Here is a 20,022-nt window from a genome sequence, read left to right as displayed (position 1 = left end):
AAGAGCATTTAACCAGCTGCAGCTGGAAGACTGTCCAGGAGCAGGAGGCCTGATACCTTCTAAAACAGCTAGAATAAGATTCATAAACTGTGCATAAGATTTTTATCCATATAAATGTCTAATCCTTTCTGCATTCTACTACGTTCTTGGTCTCAAATATTTATGTGCTGTAAGAAAAAAAAAAATAAGTTTCACCTATGTCAGATGTTTTATTTCATTGAAAACCTTGTATTATGTAAAAGTATACACAGGAATGCCTGGTTTACTTCTCTGTACTTCAAAGTTTATATACTTCTGTCATGTTGCTTTTTATTACTCTTCACTCTAAGGATGCGTAATCTTTTCAGTCTCTCCACAGCTCAAAGCATTTTCATCACCTTCTCCTGCTAAATATTTGTAGCAGAGAGATCAGAAATGAACGTATGATATTTTACTTTTAAGACTGGAGTCCCAGACACTCACTCATCTTTCCACCAAAGAGATCCAGCACATCCCCATTGCCAGCAGCCTCCTCCTCACCCAAAGCGAGGGGAGCAACGGAGGAAGCAAGCAAGGCTTATTACATCGGACCCTTTCACACTGCAAAATTCATGACTACTGGAGGAGTTATGTGCTCCTGTACCATGCCAACCAGTGTCGGCTGTGGTAATGCAAACGAAAAGGCATTAACCCTGCTCCCTGCTAGGAAACAAAGTCTCCCACTCATTCCTTAGAAAAGTTAAAGGTACTCATTTCTGAGGGACTTGCGGGGTGGGTAGATATGCTCACTGCAGTTCTCCAAAGATAGCTCAGAAATAACCTGGGAGGATCCCAGATGAAGGCTGGGTGTCTTCTTACATCTGTCTGGTTTGGGAGATGGAGTGTAAACAGTGGCACATTAGCTTAGATTAATTACAGACTGCCGGTATTTTGCTTTCATGTAGCGAGCTCCGGGAACATAACACCGCTGATAATTAAATAGCGCCTTCCATCAAAAGGCTCTAAACCACCCGGCAAACCAGCCGAGCTGTTAAGGTAGGGCTGCTGGAGCGGCACACAGCAGCGGCTTAACAGGACGCAGGAACACAGCACACTTGTTTAGGAAATGAAAAATTTCTACTGAAACGACAGAAGGAATTATCACATGTTTTTACATTATGTACTGCACAGTAAAACCTAGGCAGGATTAGCATCAGTGCCAGACGACCTTCACTGGTCAGACACAAAGTTCTATATCCCACGAGAAAGACCGTTTCTTCCACGGCACGACACCCTATTTTTTCCTTTTTCCTGGAACATTGGTTCTGTAATGACTGAGGGGCAAAAAAAAAAAAAAAAGTTGTCTCCTACTCTGCCTTCTGTAGCTACAGGGTTTCTTTGTGGCTTTCCTACGTAGAAAATGAGCAATGCACAGGTTTTATTTAGGAGATGACAGCCTTCAGGTAAGCAAGGGTGAGAAAATACAGAACAGGAGATAGATGCCAACAGAGAAAAGCTCACAGCAGCAGGGTTAACTCTCGGTGTTACCACATCCCCTCCTTCCCCATCTCCTTCCACACACACCACTGCCCATCAGTTATGTGAGATTTTGTGCTGCGGTCACCAGCGCAGTGTCAGTACTGGGAGGTGGATGATCAAACCTGCACCCTCCTTCTCGTGTGCCATATCCCAGCTGGGTTACCACGTGCTCTCTCCCTGTTCGTTTCCTTTTCTGTCCCTGCTCTTTCCAGTCCCGAGGCTGCTTTTCCCTTCTTGGCCCCCCTCCTCATCCCTTTGCAGTCAATGCCCGCCAATGGCGGGGAAGCTCACGGTTACTCCAGCTGGCACGGCTGAATGAATTACTGCTGTAAGGCCGGGCTGCTCCCCAAAACTGCAACCCTGATCTCATCAGCTGTTCTCTCAAAGGCACCGAAACAAGAGGCCCACGCAGAAGGCAAAGGGAGAGCAGGGGTTGCCGGGATCTAGCTGCTGCTTTACAGTCACTCTTGCAACAGGGAGCAGAACTGGTCAAGAGGTGCACATTTTTCCTGCCCCGGGAACCTGCAGTTTGGGAACTCAATATGTCAAGATCAGGTGCGCTTTGCAGGCAGTTTCTCACCCTGGAGTCCCAGGATATAGGGACTGGGGACATTAACGTACTGAAACACAGGCCATATCCCTCCAGCACTCCTGGAGTCACGCTCAGGAACTCCAGCTTGAGCATCAGCATCATTACTGATAGGTCAAAACCACGCGCTGCCCTCAGAGCACGGCATTTTCACTCAGCGATTTCACACAACATGCCCTCTGCACAGGCACAGAGACTGATTCAGCCAATTTCACCTTCCACAGCTGGATTCCAGGCAAAGCCACAGATGCTCTTCAAAAAGCAGACACTCAGGTTGCAACCTGCCCACTGATACCAGACGGCTGAAGTGCCTGGCCAGGAGGTGATCCGTAGTGATAACAGAGGTAGGAGAAGGGCTTAAGGGGGAAAGAAAGAAGGGAGCAAGCTTCACACGGGAGCAATGCTTATTTTTGAATGGTTAATTACATGTTATTATGGTTTAGTTAATTATCTGAGGTGGACTAGAAAGACACACGCTTCCATCCAGCACCTTCTCACCTAATAGAGGTATCTTTCTGGTACATTGTGCAGCTGGCCTTCACTTTTCACATAACGGTTGAATAAAAGCCATGAATATTAAGCATATACCACAGCATGTGGTACAGCAGCTGGAGGATGCAGCTGTGGGGCAGCTGTTTGTGAATTCTGCCTACCCTTGCCAGAAAAAAACCCTTCCCCAAGCTCTGCCATCCCATCGCTGAAACCAGATAATCCCAGCTACAGAAGTTGTACCGACTCCTCAGAGCTGAGGTGGGGGTACTGACGGAGGGGAAGAGGGACAGAACTGGTCACTTCACAGATGTAAACCACCAAGGGAAGCCAAGGAGACAGAAAGCTACCAAACTTCTACAACAATATCTGCCAGGATTGTTCACTTACCTGCCACCTTCCTAGGAACCGCTGGACAGTTGAAAAAGCAGGACCAGGTGCAGAGCCCACGAGGGAAGCTAAAGAAAAGTAATTCCCACCTGCTCTCTCAACACTCCCGTGTTACAGAGGGGATAAGCTACACCTGGGCAGGTTCAAATGGCAATGCTAATCCTCTGCAGTCTCTGCTACTCACAGCCATTGGTGACCAGGTGAAGCCCATGAAGGAAAGGAGGCACTCATGCTTACCAGAAGTCACAGAGCCTGGGTTAACCCCAGAAATCCCAGTGCCCAGCCCTCACCATCACAACTGAATCCTCTGAGAGAAGATGTGGAAGATTTTATTGACATCAGCATGATGCACACATCCCGGAGCTCTAGGATCCCTAGGCGCAGACCAGGACCCCAGCGTGCCAGGAGCTCTACGCTGGCAAAGCTGTACGGCATTGGTCTGCAATGCGTGACTTGTGCTGCAGTAATTAATTCAGAAGCCCCAACATGCTAGGCACTAAAAAGCACGAGGCAGAAGTTACTTTGCATCATCATTTTTCCCCTGGATAAATATAAAACCTTATATTGAAGAGTTTACTCGTCTCCTTTTTTAGTAAGGCAGCCATATAGCGACACTGGCATCCCTCTCACTTATAGTGGCATAAGGAAGAAGAGAGAAAAATGTATTCCGCAGCCAGAGGTGTGACTGCAGTACGTTAGATGTGCAGGCAGGCGATCCCGGCGAGCTCATGGAGAACAAGCCAGGGTTTCCACCCACCCCTTTGCCTGGGTAAGTCCCCGATGGTCCCCGGCAGGTTTGTGCCACCAATGCGGCTAAGCTTGCGCTGCTGCTGTTACTTGCGTGCGGCAGAGGCTAAAGCGAGCACAGGTGTGCCTCCTCACGCTGCATCCGCCCCTCGGCATTTCCACGCTGTGGGAATACCTTCCCTTCCCATGAGATCACTCCCACCACACTAGCAGAAACGGCAGAGGAAGACGAGCCAAAAAGCAGGACTAGAAATTGCAAAATCTAAATCCTCTTTAGTTGCCAAGTTGCATCTGTTCCTCACATGTTTCTTGGAGGTACACATTTCTGTCCCAACATAAGTGAAAGCCCAAGGACTCCAGTTGTCAGCGTGCTGCCAGCGCTGGAGTTCTTTCTGATATATTTAGAGCACACAGCATCAGACCAACTCCTCTACTCATTAAGCCATGATATTTGAGCTACAATTTTTTTTTTTTTTTACTTTTTTTAAGGTGACCTATCTGAAGAAGCTCTCAGATCATAAATCTGGTTGCTGAACAAGAAAAATATGGTTATTATTTTGTTGCTGCAATTAGCGTGGCTTTTTACTTAGAAGGTAGGTTTTACGTCTGTCTTGCAAGGACAAGCTCCCGATGAAGACTAAAATTCTGTGCGAGACGACTGACCAATGCATCTGCCCCACGGCTGAAAATAAAAGCTGGCTTCCCACCTTAGTTTCCAAGTAAACTCCACCAAATGACGCAGCACCCCATACTGCATTTCACAGGCAGTGCAGATATATTTAGCCCAGCACGCCCCTCCCAAAGCGCAACACGGGGCACAACCGGCTGAGCAGAACCCAGGGAAGAATACAGGAAAATGAACCAGGCAAACCATCCTCTCCTATTCGGTAGCGTGGCTCTCGTTTACTTGCTTTGTTTAAAACAAAACAAAACAAACCAACCAACCAAAACAAGGAAGCTTTGCAAGAGGAGTTTTATTTTCAGGTCAGGCAGCAAACCCAAGAGCTGTAATTAGGTCCTGGAAATTAGCAGTTTAATTTATTTGTGTTGTTGAATGTTCTTTGTATTTCCATCTCAGTGCTGGATGGGAATGTAGGGGATGAGATCGGCATCTACCTTTCCTCCTCATGCTTGTTGTGAGAGAAAATGGTGTGAGCACCACATGAGCATCACAGACATATGAACATGCTGGGACTCCCCTGTCATGGATGTGAAACTAGGGGACAATAAGCCACTTTAACAGTGACGTTTGGGTGCCCGAAGAAGCACGCTGGTTACTTTGGGGATCTAGAAAAGTGCCCGAGGGGGGTGAATTTCAGTGGTGTATAGCCAGCTAACTTGCAAATGACTTGGTGCACCTCAGCAGACACGTCCCGGGAGAGATGCCTCCGGGGGTCACCCCAGGGCTGTGGGAGAGTTGGAAAGAGAGCTTAGCTCTAGGAAGCCCAGGTTTTGCCCTGAGGGCCCCAGGAAGCGATCTCCTTCTCAGCCTCCATCAAATCAGATAGCCAATAAAACGAATGACGGTGATCAGAATGATAAAAGGCAGTGGCTGCTCAGAAGCGTCCACCAACCTGTTGGGTTTTGACACTGGCAGGTGGTACGTGGTGATTCCCTTCTGCCCAGAAAGCTACAGGGAGAGCTCTCTGCCTTCTCCAGAAGGCCTCCCAGCTCCAGCGCTGGAACACAAGGCATCTTCTTGGCTTCCATGCTGGACAATCTCCTGGCCTCTACTAAAAAAAAATTACACACCAAAGTCTTAGTTGTAAAGGACTTCTTTTTTTTTCTCTCAAATGAGGTAAATAATCCATTACATACTAGAATGAAACAAGAAATTAGAGCAAAACCTAACGACAAGGTTGCATGAACAGGAGTATCCTATCAAGACCCCTATCCTGCAGCGTTCCCTATCATGGCTGGGTTTAGTTCAAGCCTTTGGGAACCTTTCACTCCATAGGATGAACTCTCAGTTCAGGGCTGGGCTAAGCAAAGTGTGATTCATCAGGGAGACCTCAGTGCAAAACACAAAGCAACTTCTCTTATTTTTCCTCATCCCCAAATGGGAGGTAGGGTAGGGCCAGAGAAGGTTCGTGGCCGTCAGAAGACTTTACTGTCCGAGTAACACTGCAAGCCCAAAGACTTTTGATTTCTCAGAGTTGCACTGCTTCATCCTCTCCTGTGACAATTTAGGAGGTCGAGTGGAGTAGCTGTCTCCTAGATTTCCCAATCTTTGTCTCCTTTCCCCTAAAGAGTGCTCTCTTGAGGCCTCCTTTCCATGGCCTGCCCTCAGCCAAGAAAGGCCGAGCGCAGCTTTCTGCTCCCAGCACGTGTTATCGCTGCCCCAGGCCAGCCTGCTAAGAGGGGAGACTATTATTTGAAGAGGTGCAGAGAGGAACTGGGATACGATCGTAATCGCTGACCCTTGGGCACCCCAATGCACAGGACCACAATGTGCTGAGACGTGAATAACCCTCATCCTGCGGGGAAAGTTGGGCACTGCCGCTCCGCGTGACCACGATCCAAGAGCTAACCAGGTTTAGAAGTCCCTACACATTGGTGTCCTGTTTCACAGTCCTGCAACCGCGGAGACGAGTAACAGTATATAACACACGGCTTGAGGAAACCTCTTCTTCTTATCAGAATTTTTTAAAAGCAGTAAGATTTTTCTCTAATTCAAGATAAAAATTTGTTTATAAAAACTCCTGCAAATAATTCCTGTCCCGTAGGTTGCTTGTGTACTTACTGCTGGCAGTATCTGCTACCTGAACACACACGAATGACAGGCATGGCTTCTTATCCCTGACTGCATAAGTGCAGCTCCTGGAATCAAATTTATGATGCAAATATTTGAAGTTAAGATGTCAGAAATTAGGTCCCTTCAATAGTGTTTGCTTTAGCGTGCCAATGCTGTATCTGTGAGCATTTCCATTATGAAAATAATTCGTTAAAATATTCCCAAAAAGCGTGGAAGGCACTTCAAACACAATCAAGCACCACTCTTCCTCTAAATATTGGCCAATATTAGCCGAAAAGTTTAAAATATTCACATAGCTCATCATTGTTCCAGTGATGTAATGTTTGTAACAGTCCCGCCAACGCCATACACAAGGGAGGTTTCTGTGAGAACCAGTCTTTTCTCCTTCAAGAATATGTCTCCTGCTTGTTTAGATTAATTGATTTCACAGTTGTTTATGTGTGTGGCCTCCCTTGATTTTCTGAGCTCTCTTCACTCCAAACAAAACAGCTTAGGGATGTAGATGGAGCCAATTGCATTTTGGAAGAGGGGCGATAACACCTCAAAGCCAAACAGAAAAAGACATTTTTTTGCTTCAGACACTTCTCTCCGGATTATGCTTTGAGGCAGGTATACAAAAGCATGCTTCTGGGGAACACCATAAAACTGCTTCAGAGACACACTGCACAGAGCACGGCAGGAAAAACTTCCCCACAATGGTGGGAAGGGGAAAAAGTAACTTCTGAGCAGAAAGATATATGGTAGTCTGCAAGATTGCAAACAATAGACAACCAAGAAGCTGTCACAACTTTTGAAACATCCTGATCTCATATAAGAGTTCATAGCTAGACCGAGCGAGCACCAGAGTCCTCATCCGTGCACGGAATAGGTATCAGGCAGCTGTGCTGTGCACAACCAAATGCTGGTTAGAAAGGAAAATTTATCTTGGGAAAGAAATCTGGATATTAATGTGAAAGCACCACACAGAGCACAAAAGATTAACTGCCCTCAGCCTCTCCAGACCAGCCATGTGGACACACCACAGACTCAATCTGCAGCGAATTACAAGTCATCACACACAAAGTATTGAAGTAGCTGGCCAGCAAAACCAGTAGAAATACACTTTTGTGGATCTGGTCGGAGAATGGAATCTCTGTTCCCCAAGAAGGACTGGGATTTCAACATTTGCCTGCATCCCAAATAAGGATGGAAGATCAAAATATTATACTATTTCATGCCATGAACAATTCCAAATGCTTTTGATTTGAAAATGCGGGGGGAAAAAACCCCCAAGATATTATTGATAGAAAGAAAACATTCAAAATGAAATGTTGATCCAAAACAAGAGATTATGGGACGTTGACCTGAAATTTAAACTCTTGTTTCAGATTTCAACTTAAAATGACATTTAAGTCTGAATGTCAGTTGGAAACAGAAATCATTAGGTTTTGAAATATCACTATCAAAAAATACGTTTTTCTTCTGAAAATTTCAATTTAGACCAAATCATGTTTTCTTATGAAAGTCTTTTTATTTTCCCATCTCCATGCTTGTTTGTTTTGCTGCTTGAGGATGGGCATTTGCTCCAAGCATATGGAAGTCCACAATGGGCATATCCACACTGGGGACACATTGGAGATTCCTTATAGGAATGCAAGAATTTGGCATACCTGCACCCAGACTTGTTTAGGAACATGAAATATTACAGAGCAATTACAGGGTTTAATTTAGGGGAAGAGGTTCACAGTGTCAGATAAGTATTGGACAAACAGAAATGCACTGGCACACAGATGAGGAGTGGGGTCTGAGAATACTTCTAGATGCCCTCGAAAGCAGTGTCTCTTCATCAGCATACAAGATTACAGAAAGGTCTGCTTTGCAAATCTTGGAAAGGAAAAGACAGATGGGATTCTGGAAGCATAAAATTACCTCTAATCACTTGTTACTTATTTAATATTAAGTCACTGCAGAAAAACATAAACAAAAGCCTAACTCAACCTCTAGTAATCCACAAAATTTCTGAAGAATTCTTTAGGCAGACGTACAAGTAGCAGCAACCTCTGCCCTGTGCAGAAATAATCATGCAGAGTTTTCTGTGGAAGAGGAGACAATGAGAGAAAGCAGTATATCCTAAACACAGGGTTGTAAACTTTGACTGAAAAGGAAACAACGCCACTAATGTCTGCTGCTTTGGACACACGGGACAATGGCTATGAACATACAAGTCTGTGCAGCACAAAAACTGCACAGCAAGTCAATCTACAGGGTTGGAACTAGATGATCTTTAAGGTCCCTACCAACCCAAACCATTCTATGGTTCTATGATTCTGTGACTAGTCACAGATGGGGGACGTCATGTTACAAGTCATCACGACGGTCTGGAAGATCCACTCAGCACGACACTGGGGTACACTGAGAGAAAGCACTAACAAGGAAAGAGCGACAGGATCAAGTGATGGATTTAACAGTGTTGGCATCAAAAAGCCAAAGGCTTCTCAACACCTGGGCAAAGGAGCTTAAAGGAAAAGTAAAATTCATTTAGGTAGAGTCACAACCATGACTGAGCAGAGCAGCAACATCTGCCAGAGACCCAAGTGGGGAATGGATCGTGTTCAAGCGACTCCACAGCTTTCAACATCAGACCAGCACCTGCTGGATGGCAGTGCATAACTTGGGAACGAGTATTGCTTTTGAGCTCTTTCAGTCCCAGGCTGAGTTTAGAAAGCTATGCCCAGCCCACGGCAGCCTCTGACGCCTGTCCCAAGATGTGAATGAGCCACAATTTCCGTAGGGCTGTATCCTCCCCCATCCCTGGTCCAGCTCCAGCATACCCTACAGGCCAGCACACACATGTCCTCTTGCACACAGGTTTGCTGGATGATCCTTCCCTGCCTATGGACAAAGATTTTGGGCTCTGTGAAGATCACTACCTCTTTTACCAGGAGGAAGAACGAGTTACTGGACTGGCTGGGAATAAGAGGATAATCTTCCCTGATGCCTCAGGGAGGTGCAGGAGTTGGTACAGGTGACAGGCAAAGCGGTCCATGCCAGCTCAGAGGCGTGCTGTGATGGTGAGCGGCACCTGGTCACCTCCAATCTGCTCAGCTCAGGATCAATTGCATGAAGCACAAGGTTCACCAACTCAGATCTCACACAGGTTTACCAAAAGTGGCAATGAACTCACAGAGCCTTATCTCTAATGTATTTACAATACATTTCTTAGTTCAGCATTGTCCATAAGCCGAAGCTGGGCTTTGCTAACACAAACCAACTCTGTCTAAACGTAACCACTTTTCCTACTGCTTGTAGCTTCATTTTATGCTTGACTTAGAAGCTTTACCTTGTGTGTACAAGTAGGGCCTGGTCCAGACTATCAAGTTTACCCCATAAAACTTTGTTAGTTCGTGGAGTGACAAAAAAAATATAATAAACCCACACACCTCCCAACACCCCAGTGAACACTGTTGTACTGACAAAGATGCCCGCATGGCCACGGCTGTGCCCGCAGAAGGAGCTGTTGCTGCCTTCATTCATGGTCTTTGGAAAGGTGTCACAGCTACATGGGCAGAAAAGCCGTGCTGGCAGTGCTCTGGCATAGATGTGACCTAACACAAGCAGCCAAATTCAGACAGAGATTGATCAGAGTAATTGTCGCTGATATGTGAGTCTGACTTAAACGGCACCATTTTGTTAGAAGACACAGAAGTTTTAACCTGTGGACAAAAAGTTTGCTTGTTTCGTGCAATGGGGGTTTTTCTGCCATTGGAGTGCAAGTATGGTTGTGCGGAAATACAGACCTGCTTTTAGATCATCTCAGCACGCTATGGAGAAGACAACCAGCTCTTGTCTTTCAGGATTGCGCAAGCTCCTTGGAAAACGGCAGAGATGCTGAAAGAGCCTGTGCAGCTACAGTAAAAACTGAATATAAGCAGTGCTGCACTCACCAAGCTTACCCAACTGAAAACTTTCTTGCCATTAATAAAAAATTACTAGAAGTTCACTTTGTACTTTGGCAAAACTCCCAAACAGCTTGTTAAGAATAGGTAGAAATGGGGGAATAGTAATAAAAACAGAAGAGAAATTGGGACAGGTAATTGGTCATAATTCACAGGAGCACTCGCTCCACTCTACCTGTATGGCAGGCTGCGAAATCTCTGCCGGTGGAGTAACAGCTGCAGCCACGCGCAAGGTGGTTTGTACAAATCCAGTTTGTACACACTGTGCACTGGAGCAAGAGCTGACATTTTGGTTCAAAACCAGAAGCCTTGGCAACAGCACGTAGAGTAATGAGGCTACCCCATGAATATCTGCACCATCTCGACACAAGATTGTAAAGCTCCGGTTAGGTTTTGAGGATACAAAGCCGGGCATAATCGACAGTGATGACAGCCACAGGATACTCCAAACCTTCCCAGCTGTGGCACAGAAATGATAATGGCAAAATATTTACTAAACAAAGCACTGACCTTCTGCCAGGACCAATATTTACGGTAATTATAACAAATCTGGGCCACAGCATATAAGAAGGAAACCTCTAGAACCGCTCTATCTGTAAAAAGAGGAGGAAAAAAAGGAACTTCATTTTCTTTTGTACAGTATCAATTTTTCATGATTAGAGACAACTTCGGAGTACTTAGGAACACCTCAGAGAGTAATGAACCTGACAGTCACAAAATTATTTTTTGTGAAAAATGTTCCATTAATGAAGACACATGTGGGCTCATATGTTTCTCTCGCCGTTCTTTGATGCATAACAGAGCTCAGAAACGTTTTAACAGCTAAGCAAGGAGATTCTCATTTAATTTGCCTAAGACCTCAAACTTGTCCATAATAGAGGTGCTACAATGCTTCAGGATTCAGTGAAACAATGATACCAAACCAGCCAAGAAACTGAACAGAGAAAAATTGGAAAAGGAAGATAAATTTAGAGAGACCACTGAAATACTAGTATTGGTATGACTTTTGTTAACCCCCTGCCCTTAATGACGAAAAAACCAACCCAAAACACATGCTCCACCCAACCACTTCAATCTCCTTCATCTCCAACTGAGATGGGAACGTTTACAGAAAACGTATTTTCCCAAATGCTTCAAATAAACTAAGACTTAAACTTCATACATATACATATATATAACTATAAGGTACAATGTTGCTCTCCTTTTCTTTCCCTAAGAGAAAAACTACGAAACCCTTCAAGCCTTTCTCATGAGCTATCGAAAACCACAAACTAAACTAAACCAAGAACTCTTTTTCAACCCCCTGCACGCAACAGTGCCACAAGCTCTCCGGCTACGAACCGATTCCCACTCCATTTAAGTATCCCTGCTAGAGACCTACATCGTGCACTATTCGATCTCATTTTGTTTTGCCTAATTCCACTCCAGATCCCGAGATGAAGATTTGCAAAACAGACTAGTCATTTTAAGTAATCGAGTCCGGACTACTTAAGCCTGCCCAAGCATCAGAAATAGCTGAACCTTGGAAAAAAAGTCGGGACTTTTGACAGCGTTTCAAGTCGGATACCCCAAATCGCTAGTCATTGCTGAAAACCTTGGCCTTCGTTACCTTTCCTTTGAATACCAGGGTATTAAACACAAGGCCACCGGGTTAGCTCAAAGAGTGACAGAGGAGGCCAGGATTCAAACCGTCGCTCTCATGTGGTAGACCACAGCATTAACTACACGACAAGCAGGCATGCCTGGAAAAGCAGAGATCAATTAGGGGTCTCTTGCAGGGTTATGCAGGACACGAATGGTTTGATCCTGACAGTTTTATTTAGATGAAGAAGGCTGCCAGGTTGGGCCATATTTACTGTCCCAAACTCTGAAACTCTGAAGAAAGTGAATTCTGTCCAGCCTGACAGAAACAGGAGCGCTCCCTCTCCTCTGCTTCTCCCTTCCTCCAGCAACCTTGAAACCAAGGGGCACATCATTCGGTTCCCAAACTGGGACACAAGCCCAGCTCTGAACAAAAGTGAAATGAAGAAGATGCCTCCACGGGGAAGCATCTACCGACCCCACCTCTGGGGTCCCGATGGGGGCAGAAAGAGGCATTGTTCCTTTAGAGATGGCCAGGGAGCTCCTCAGCATGCCTGGTCTCCGTTTGGGAGCAACCACAGCCAGAAGGGAAACGGCTGTGGGCTGTAGCAGGACAAGGGGAGATTTCCTGAAGCCAACTGCGGAGTAAATACTCAAAGCAACCAGGGATGAGAGAACAAGGGACCCTCCAGTCCCGAGGGCTGTGCAACCAGATTTAAAAATAAAACCTATAAGCGGAGAGAACTGGCTTGCCCGGGACCTTGAGAGAGCCAGCGTCCACCGGAGAGAGGGAGTGAGCAGCAAACCACCAGCCCGAGGCAGCCAGGAAACGCTGCAGCAGGAGCCAGACCCACAGCTCAGCCACAAGAGAACAGGTCGGCTTAGGATGGATGAAGCCGGCTGGGGAGTTAAATTTAGACAGGTAAACATACGGAGGGGAAGAGATGGGGTTCACACAGCCCTCACCGTTTGCCGCTGCCAGGCCCTGGGGAGGACCTCCCAAAAAAAACTGCTGGGGGGCTGTAGCTGTAGGCTGGGACACCCCAGAATAGGGCCGTTGGGGGTGAGCAGGTAGGGGAGCGCCTGACTACATGGACGTTTTTCCCCCATCGTTTGCTCCAAGAACCTCTCTGCCAGGCAGCATCCCCAGGAGGCAGGAAAGCTGTTGAGAGAAGCGTGCAGGACACCGCAGCCTGAGGAGAGCCACAGCCCCACCAGCCAGGTACGCACGGAGCACAGGGACCATGCAAAGGAAAGGTACCAGGGAAAACCCAACCAGAAACACGGGGGCCACAGTGTCAGTGTAGCCATTTGGGTGCTGATGTAGCCCTGATGAGCTACATCCCTTTCTGAGGGAAAGGGATCCCTTTCTTTTCCCTTTTTGAGGGAAAAAGGACTAGAAGAAGAGGCTTGGCGATTACTCATGACACTTAATGCAAGAACAAGGAGTTAAAGTCTGGCAAACTCAGCCAAACTCTAGCTTGAGTCATCCCGGCCCGGAGGACTGGAGGGGACACACCGCACTCCTCTCCCGGCGCTGCCTGCAGCCCCGCTGCAAGCCATCAGACCTCACCGCCCATTTCGCAGCTCCCAAGGACAAGCGAAGGATCTCCACGCACGGACAGCCTGCCATCTACAGCGGGCTCCCCTCGCAAAGCGCTTTCGCAGAGAGCGGTCGTGCAATTACAAGGTACGTGAGAGCATCCCTACTTTGTGGAAACAGCTGTGCAGAAAAGCGACAATCTGCTTTTGGTGACCCCGTTGCTCTGCCTCACACAGAGCAGGGGAAGGCTTGCGTAAGCTTTATCGGGTCATAAGCTGAAGCTTGGAAGGGGGTGGAGGATCACAGGGTCTGGTCTCATCTGTAATTCTGTCCATACAGTCTCAGCCAGTTATCTCTGCAGTGAGGCCAAGAACTTGCGCTCCAGTAAAGCATCTTTTCCAAACAGACATTCGGTCTTTATGTGAAGATTTTAAGAGCTGGAGAAGCTAATGTTGCCTTTGGTTGTTTGTTCCAATGGTTAATCACCCTGCTGTTAAAAATATTGCCTGCTTCTAACATGAATGTAAAGAGCTTAAACGCCCAGCCACATGCTTCAAGTTTTCCTTTTGAATTAGAAAGCTCTCCAAGTACCAGCTACTCTCAGTGCCACTGAAAGCACTCAGGTATCACACCACGCTACCTCTTAATTTTCTTTCTGAAACACTACCTAGGTCCACATTCCTTAAATCTCCCATTAGAAAAGGATTTTTTTTCCAGTCCAGGAAAAACTCCCATGACTCTTCTCTGTGCTGCCTTCAGTTTTAAGGGTCTGTATGCCTTTTCCCAGCAAGGGAAGGTCCCTTTCTCTGAAAATAAATGGAAGCGAATCACAGACTCCCTGTATTACATGACAATATGCCTTGGCTATCCGCATCCTGATTTTAAAAGTACTGTGTTTAAAAGTGTCTCTGAAGCGCTTAGCGTGTGTGTGTCCAATTCATTTGGAAATGATGAAATTGTTTTCACTTGAACTTTGATCAGCCATTAGAAAAAAAGATCTTATGAATAGAAACAATTTATAGTCATTTAAATAAGCAATCATGCAGTTTTCAGAAAAGAACTGGTTTCCTTGCGCGCCTTGAAAACCAAACCCAACAACTTCAGGACAAAAGACTCAAGATCTGAAGCAGTCCAGAAACAGAAAGGCCTACTGGGTTAGAGAAAGGAACAAAGAGCATTAAAGATGACTGCACTGATTTATTATTTTTTTTTTTTAAATTTCATAATATTTGATCTCTTCCTAAAAGTCCAAGCTCCTGGAGACTTTGCTACACAAGAATGTGAATTTTTCTTTAAAAAGGTTTGTTTCTGGTCTTCACAGAATAAGTCTGAAAAATGCAATTGGGACATACCTTACTACCTGGAAAAAAAAAAAAAGGAACTCCCAACTTTTTAGACTCAGCTCTTCCAAAACTTCCATTTTTTTCAACTGATGTCATGATTTCTGGCAGATTGGGAGGGAAGGGGCTGAGAAAGAAGACTTCTCAGAGCTGGGAGCCTGATTTCAGCTTCAGCTTTCCCTAAACAGAGGTTAGTCACACAAGGAAGGACATTTTTGTTGTACATGCACTAGAGACAGGGGGAAGGACACAGGGGCTGCTTACAGCTACCAGGAGGAAAGGTGCACTAATACTGAAGACACAGAAGGAGCTAGGGAGGGAATCCTTTCCAAAAGGGAGGAATCTCTCGTGGACATTTCTGGGCACAGAAATATAGGCAAGCAACAGAGCCTGGGAGCAGAGGAAACCCATGGCTGGAATGGGGCCAGCTGGCCTCCCCAGCTCTGCCTCCCACCCCACACTGACAGCCCAACCTCATGCTTCTCCTTTCATATACTTGGCTAATTTCTTTAAAGAAGGAGGAAAGAAACCGAGTACTTGGGCTAGCTTTGCTGGCACATGTGGTAGCTTATCCCATACATTGGACGCTTGGGGTAAAAAAAAAATTCCACCTGAATTCCTGCAGTGCCCAACCTTCACCTTAGATAAACCCAGGTGTCCATGCATTGGACATGGTTTAAGAGGACTCTGTCTCTACTGCTAACTTTAAGAAAGCCCACTTCTTTCTCTTGTGGGACGAAGAGCAGGTACCAAACTTGGTTCTGCATTTAAAAAAGCATCTGCATGTGACAGACAACAGGCATGCACAGGTTAAACCTGCCACCACCAGAAAAAGCGGTCACTTCAGTTCATGTCTGGATGCCCAGTGGCAAATGTGGGAAAGGAGGGCAACGACAGGCTTAAGCTGCAGTGTTGGTGCCCCGCTACAGACCTCCCGTCTGCAGGGGATGGCGGGGGACATGTTATACCCATGTACCAGACAGGCTCCGAAGGGACAGACAGACGAAGATGAGTGTAAACCTTGTGTGCCCATTAATACGCACGTGCCCGAGCCTGTGTGGACACGAAAGCCCAAATAAAGGGCAACAGGAAAGAGCCCTCGATGTACAAGCAGACAAGGAGGCATCAGTGGAAAAGACAGTCCACGTGTGTGGGTGAAGTGGGGTAGAGCAGATTTTAAGAAAATGTGCAGGTGCACACGAGGAATGTGACGCACATGTACCCAAGATTTTGGCTATGAAGAAAATGAAGTGAGAACATAAATGCTGGTAGATGTGTGAGAAACAGCTCCGTCACAAAAAAACCCCCAAGCCCAAAGATGAGCAGGTGAATGCATGGGTGCAGGCAGCAAAGCAAGGGTGATGATGCTCACACGCTGGAGAGTGCAAGCAGGAAAGCATTAAGAGGCAGGTGAAAGTCCCTGACAGGGACGCCCATCTGGTGGCAGAGGAAATGTACGAAAAAACATGGGGCAACAAAGTGCGTCACAGCACACGTAAATATGTTTGAGGAAGTTATTTTACCCATACTGCTAATGGAAGTATTGCACCATAATTCCCAGAAAAAAAACCCCAAGTTTCATAAAACAGCGTGTTTGTTACAGACATAAGTGGGATGCTCATGCTCATAATGTGAGACCAGGCACGCCGTTGCTACTCTGCATTTCCACTCGCACGAGCACCTTCTCCCACACCACGTGCCATGGCCCATGACTGCACGTGGTGCCACACTGTGGGCATGTGGGCGAGAAGGACAGCGTGGGCAGAGGGCTCGGGTGCTCTCGGGAAAGCCACCGTGCTCATACTCAGGGAAAGGGCCCTCATCCGAAAGCAACATCTCTCTACTCAGAGTAACATCCATCTTACCGGGATAACATCTGTTTCGCCGAACTCATGTCTGTCATGTCTGAGGAAAATCTGTTTTAGCGGCTCAACATCCACCACCCCATAGGAGCATCCCTCGCACCCCAGCAATGTCCCTTATACTGCAGTACGTCCCCTCATGACCGAGGAGCGTCTCTCCTGCCAAAGCAGGTCTCTCCCACTGCAGTAACCCCGCCAAGGCCAACCCAGGGCCACCCCGCAACCGGCCCTAGCCCCGTACCCCGGCCGCCCCTCCACTGTCCCGCGTTGTGGGGATGCTCCCTGGGGCTCTGCCCCCCGACGGCCGCGGCCCCGACGGCTCCTTCTCCCGGCTCTGTGCAGCCCGGACCGCCCCATCCCCGCGGCCCCCTCGAAGCCCCTGCCCTGCCCCGACCGGCGGCCGTAACGGGCCGGGGGCGCCCCCGGGCCGCGCTGCCGGGGGTCGGCGGCGAAAGGCGGCCGTGTCTCCCTGCCTGGCAGAAAGCAGCGAGCCCCCGGCGCTGCCCGCGCCGCCTCCCGCCCCTTCGGGGGCCGCCCGGGGAGGCGCCCGGGACGGGACGGGCCCGGGTAGCCGCGCCGCCCGGCACGGCGAAACGCCTCCCGTTCCCCGGCCTCCTCCCCCCGCCGCCACCGCCACCCTCCCCGCCGCCGCGGGCCGGGGCCGCCTCCTACCTGCATCTCCCGGGCGCCGCGGCTCCGGGCGGCGGCGGCAGGTGAGAGGGCGCCCGCGGTGGGCACGGGGCTCCGCGCCCCCCGCCGCGGCGTCTCGGCGGCCGGAGACCGCGAGGGGACGCACCTGCCCCGGGGCCGCGGACCCGTCGCCGCGTCGGGCCGAGCCCCCCGCCGGCAGCGAGAGGGGAGCGGGGGGAGGCTGCCGGCGCTGGCCCTCCCCGTCGCCGCGGCGGCGCTGGGCTCCGGGAACGGCGGCACCGAGGGTGACTCCCGGCTGAAGTTGGCGGCGGCGGCGAGTGCCGGGCCCGGGAGGTGCCGGCGGATCCCGGGGGCTCCGGCCGCCTCCGCCCCGCCTCCCCCCGCCCCGCGCCCGCCCCCCGCGCCCTGTGCCCGCCCCGCCGCGGGCACCGCCGCCGCCGCCGGGATGGGGCTCGCTCGAGGGGGCGCGGCGGCCTCCCCCGCCGGGGCGGCCCTGGGGCGGGGCGGGGGGCTGGCCGGGGGGCGAGGTGCGGGCCCGCTGCCGTCGGGGGGGCGCCGTGCCGGCGGGTGGGGAGGGTGACGGGGGAGGGGGGGAAGCGCCGCGGCCCTGTGCGGCAGAGGGGGCCGGAGGGGACCCGCGGGCAGCGCCGTGCCGCTGCGGGGGGGCCGCGGGGAGCGGGCGGGCACCTTCCCTCCGGCCCCTGCAGCCCTCCTGTCCCTGCCGCCCCCCCGTGCCCGGCAGCGCAGCCCCCGCAGGGGCTCTCAGTCACTCGTGGGTCGCTCCCTCCCCGGCTGCCGGGCCCCGCCGTCCCGGAGTGCCCAGCTCGCCACCCCCCTGTGCAGCAGACAGCACCGCGCCGTACGTTTCTCCCTGTGGGTTCTCACGGGCACCCCCGGCGTGGGCAGTGGGGTTTCTGGCTCTGGCCAGAGGAGGGATTTTGACCTGGTGACCTACTGCTTCATCCGAGCAGGGATTTTTGGCATCTGTCTCCCCGCGCGGGCAGGGACGGGTTGCAGGGAAGATGCGAATGAGGCAAAGCCTTGGACGCTGTTAAAAAAGGCTGGCAAAGTTTGGCAGAGGAGGAGCATGAAGCTCTTGATGGGGCTGGCTCTCAACAGGCACATCCATCCCTTGCCTGCAACACCAGGAATCGCACCGGGGGCTCTCTCCCGCCTCTCCTCCCATAAAACTTCACAGATTCACGGCCAGATCCTGTTCTCGCTTTTCCTGGCAGAAGTAGGGAGTAGCTGCACAGGCATTAGCAGGATCGCTCCAAATGTATGTTGATGTAACTGAGAGCGGTCCCTAGCCCTGAGGATCATTGGGCATCTCAGCCTCCAAGCTTGGTGGCAGCTCTGCAGCAGCCAAGGAAGCCAGGATTTACACTTGTCATGTCGGGATCCCCATCTCCAGGCCCCACAGCATCAGACATCCAAAGTCTTTGCACGGCAGGAGCTGCAGAGCCTCGTGCACGGTGCAAGGAGCGCCTTGCTGCTCCTACACATGCACAGCCGCACGCAGGTGGGGATTCGAGGGGAGTTACATCAGGGAGGCATTTGGCCCCCTGGAATTACTCAAATTTGTACCAGGTTGGGACTTAGTGCAGCCTGTGGCACGCCCCCCTACATGAGCGCCTGGTTTCAAACAGCTCTGAGCGTCCGTTCAGGTTCAGAGTGGAAATACTCACATGTGCATTTTTAGAGGAGCAGGTAAATGTTTGAATACAGGCTACACGGTACAAATAATTGAAGGCTCTGAGTGTCTTAATTTATGACCAACTGTTCCAGTGTTTCCCATCACTGTAGTCATTAATGATACTTTCTTTTAATGGGAATAGGAGATAGATGAGGTTCAGCTGGAGGTAAATAGTAACCCAGTGTTTGTGGTAGGAAATAAGGAGCCATTGTCCTCAGCACTATGTAACTAGAAAGATAATAGTTGGTACAGCAAATACCAATTAGAGGGCAAAGGCAGTCTTGAAATTGCAGCTGGCTGCAGGAAATTTTAGGTGCCAGCTTTTCTACTCCAAGGTAAAGCTGGTTTACCATACGGGCTGTTGTTCCCTGCTTGCCTGTCGAATTTCTAACTTGCACGTTCAGGCTGCGGAGGGCAGGGGCAGAGTGCTCCTTCGGGGACCCGGAGGTGAGAAGTGGAGTGTCACAGACGTGAGTCCTGGTAACAAATTGCTTGGCCTGTCAAGTAACAGGCTTTTCTGTTTTTGGCGTTACAAGGGGCAGCTGGCCACAGCAGGTGAGACCCTCATCAGTCCTCACAGGAATCCTTCTGGGGCTGGCACTGCTTCACACCCCGAGATGGTGTCTTACCTCAGCGTTAGAGGTGGCAGAAGAAGAAGGCAGAGCCACTGTAGGACCAACAGCACAGACAGAGAGGCAGGATTGGATACGCATGCTCCTTAAGACCTTCAGCTATGAGCTGTGTGGATTATGCAAAAAAAAAAAAAATCCCAGCTTATTGAAAGACCATGCTGGTTTCAGTGTAGGCCATGAGGAAGATGGGACTTCCTGCAGCTTTAATCCTTTCTTGCTGTTTCTGCTCCTACTTTGGTTGGACAAGAAGAGCTGTCAGGAGGCATGTGGGTGTGTGTCAGTGCTGGGTGCCAGGAAGGGCAGGAGGGACAGCTG

General features: G+C 49.4%; 1 protein-coding gene across 1 annotated transcript in view; it reads right to left on the bottom strand.

The window, feature by feature from the left end:
- The window catches only part of WNT5B (Wnt family member 5B), a 75,203-nt gene extending 57,462 nt beyond the window's left edge, over positions 1 to 17,741 (bottom strand). The window contains exon 1 of the mRNA XM_054841437.1: positions 17,401 to 17,741. Coding sequence (XP_054697412.1) covers positions 17,401 to 17,406 — 6 coding nt within the window. The 5' untranslated portion in view covers positions 17,407 to 17,741. The remainder of the gene's footprint in view (positions 1 to 17,400) is intronic.
- Positions 17,742 to 20,022: the final 2,281 nt, after the last annotated feature.

This window comes from Grus americana, chromosome 1 (genome assembly GCF_028858705.1).
Source record: "Grus americana isolate bGruAme1 chromosome 1, bGruAme1.mat, whole genome shotgun sequence".
In the NCBI taxonomy this organism is placed as follows: domain Eukaryota; kingdom Metazoa; phylum Chordata; class Aves; order Gruiformes; family Gruidae; genus Grus; species Grus americana.
This window is presented reverse-complemented; position numbering and strand designations above follow the sequence as displayed.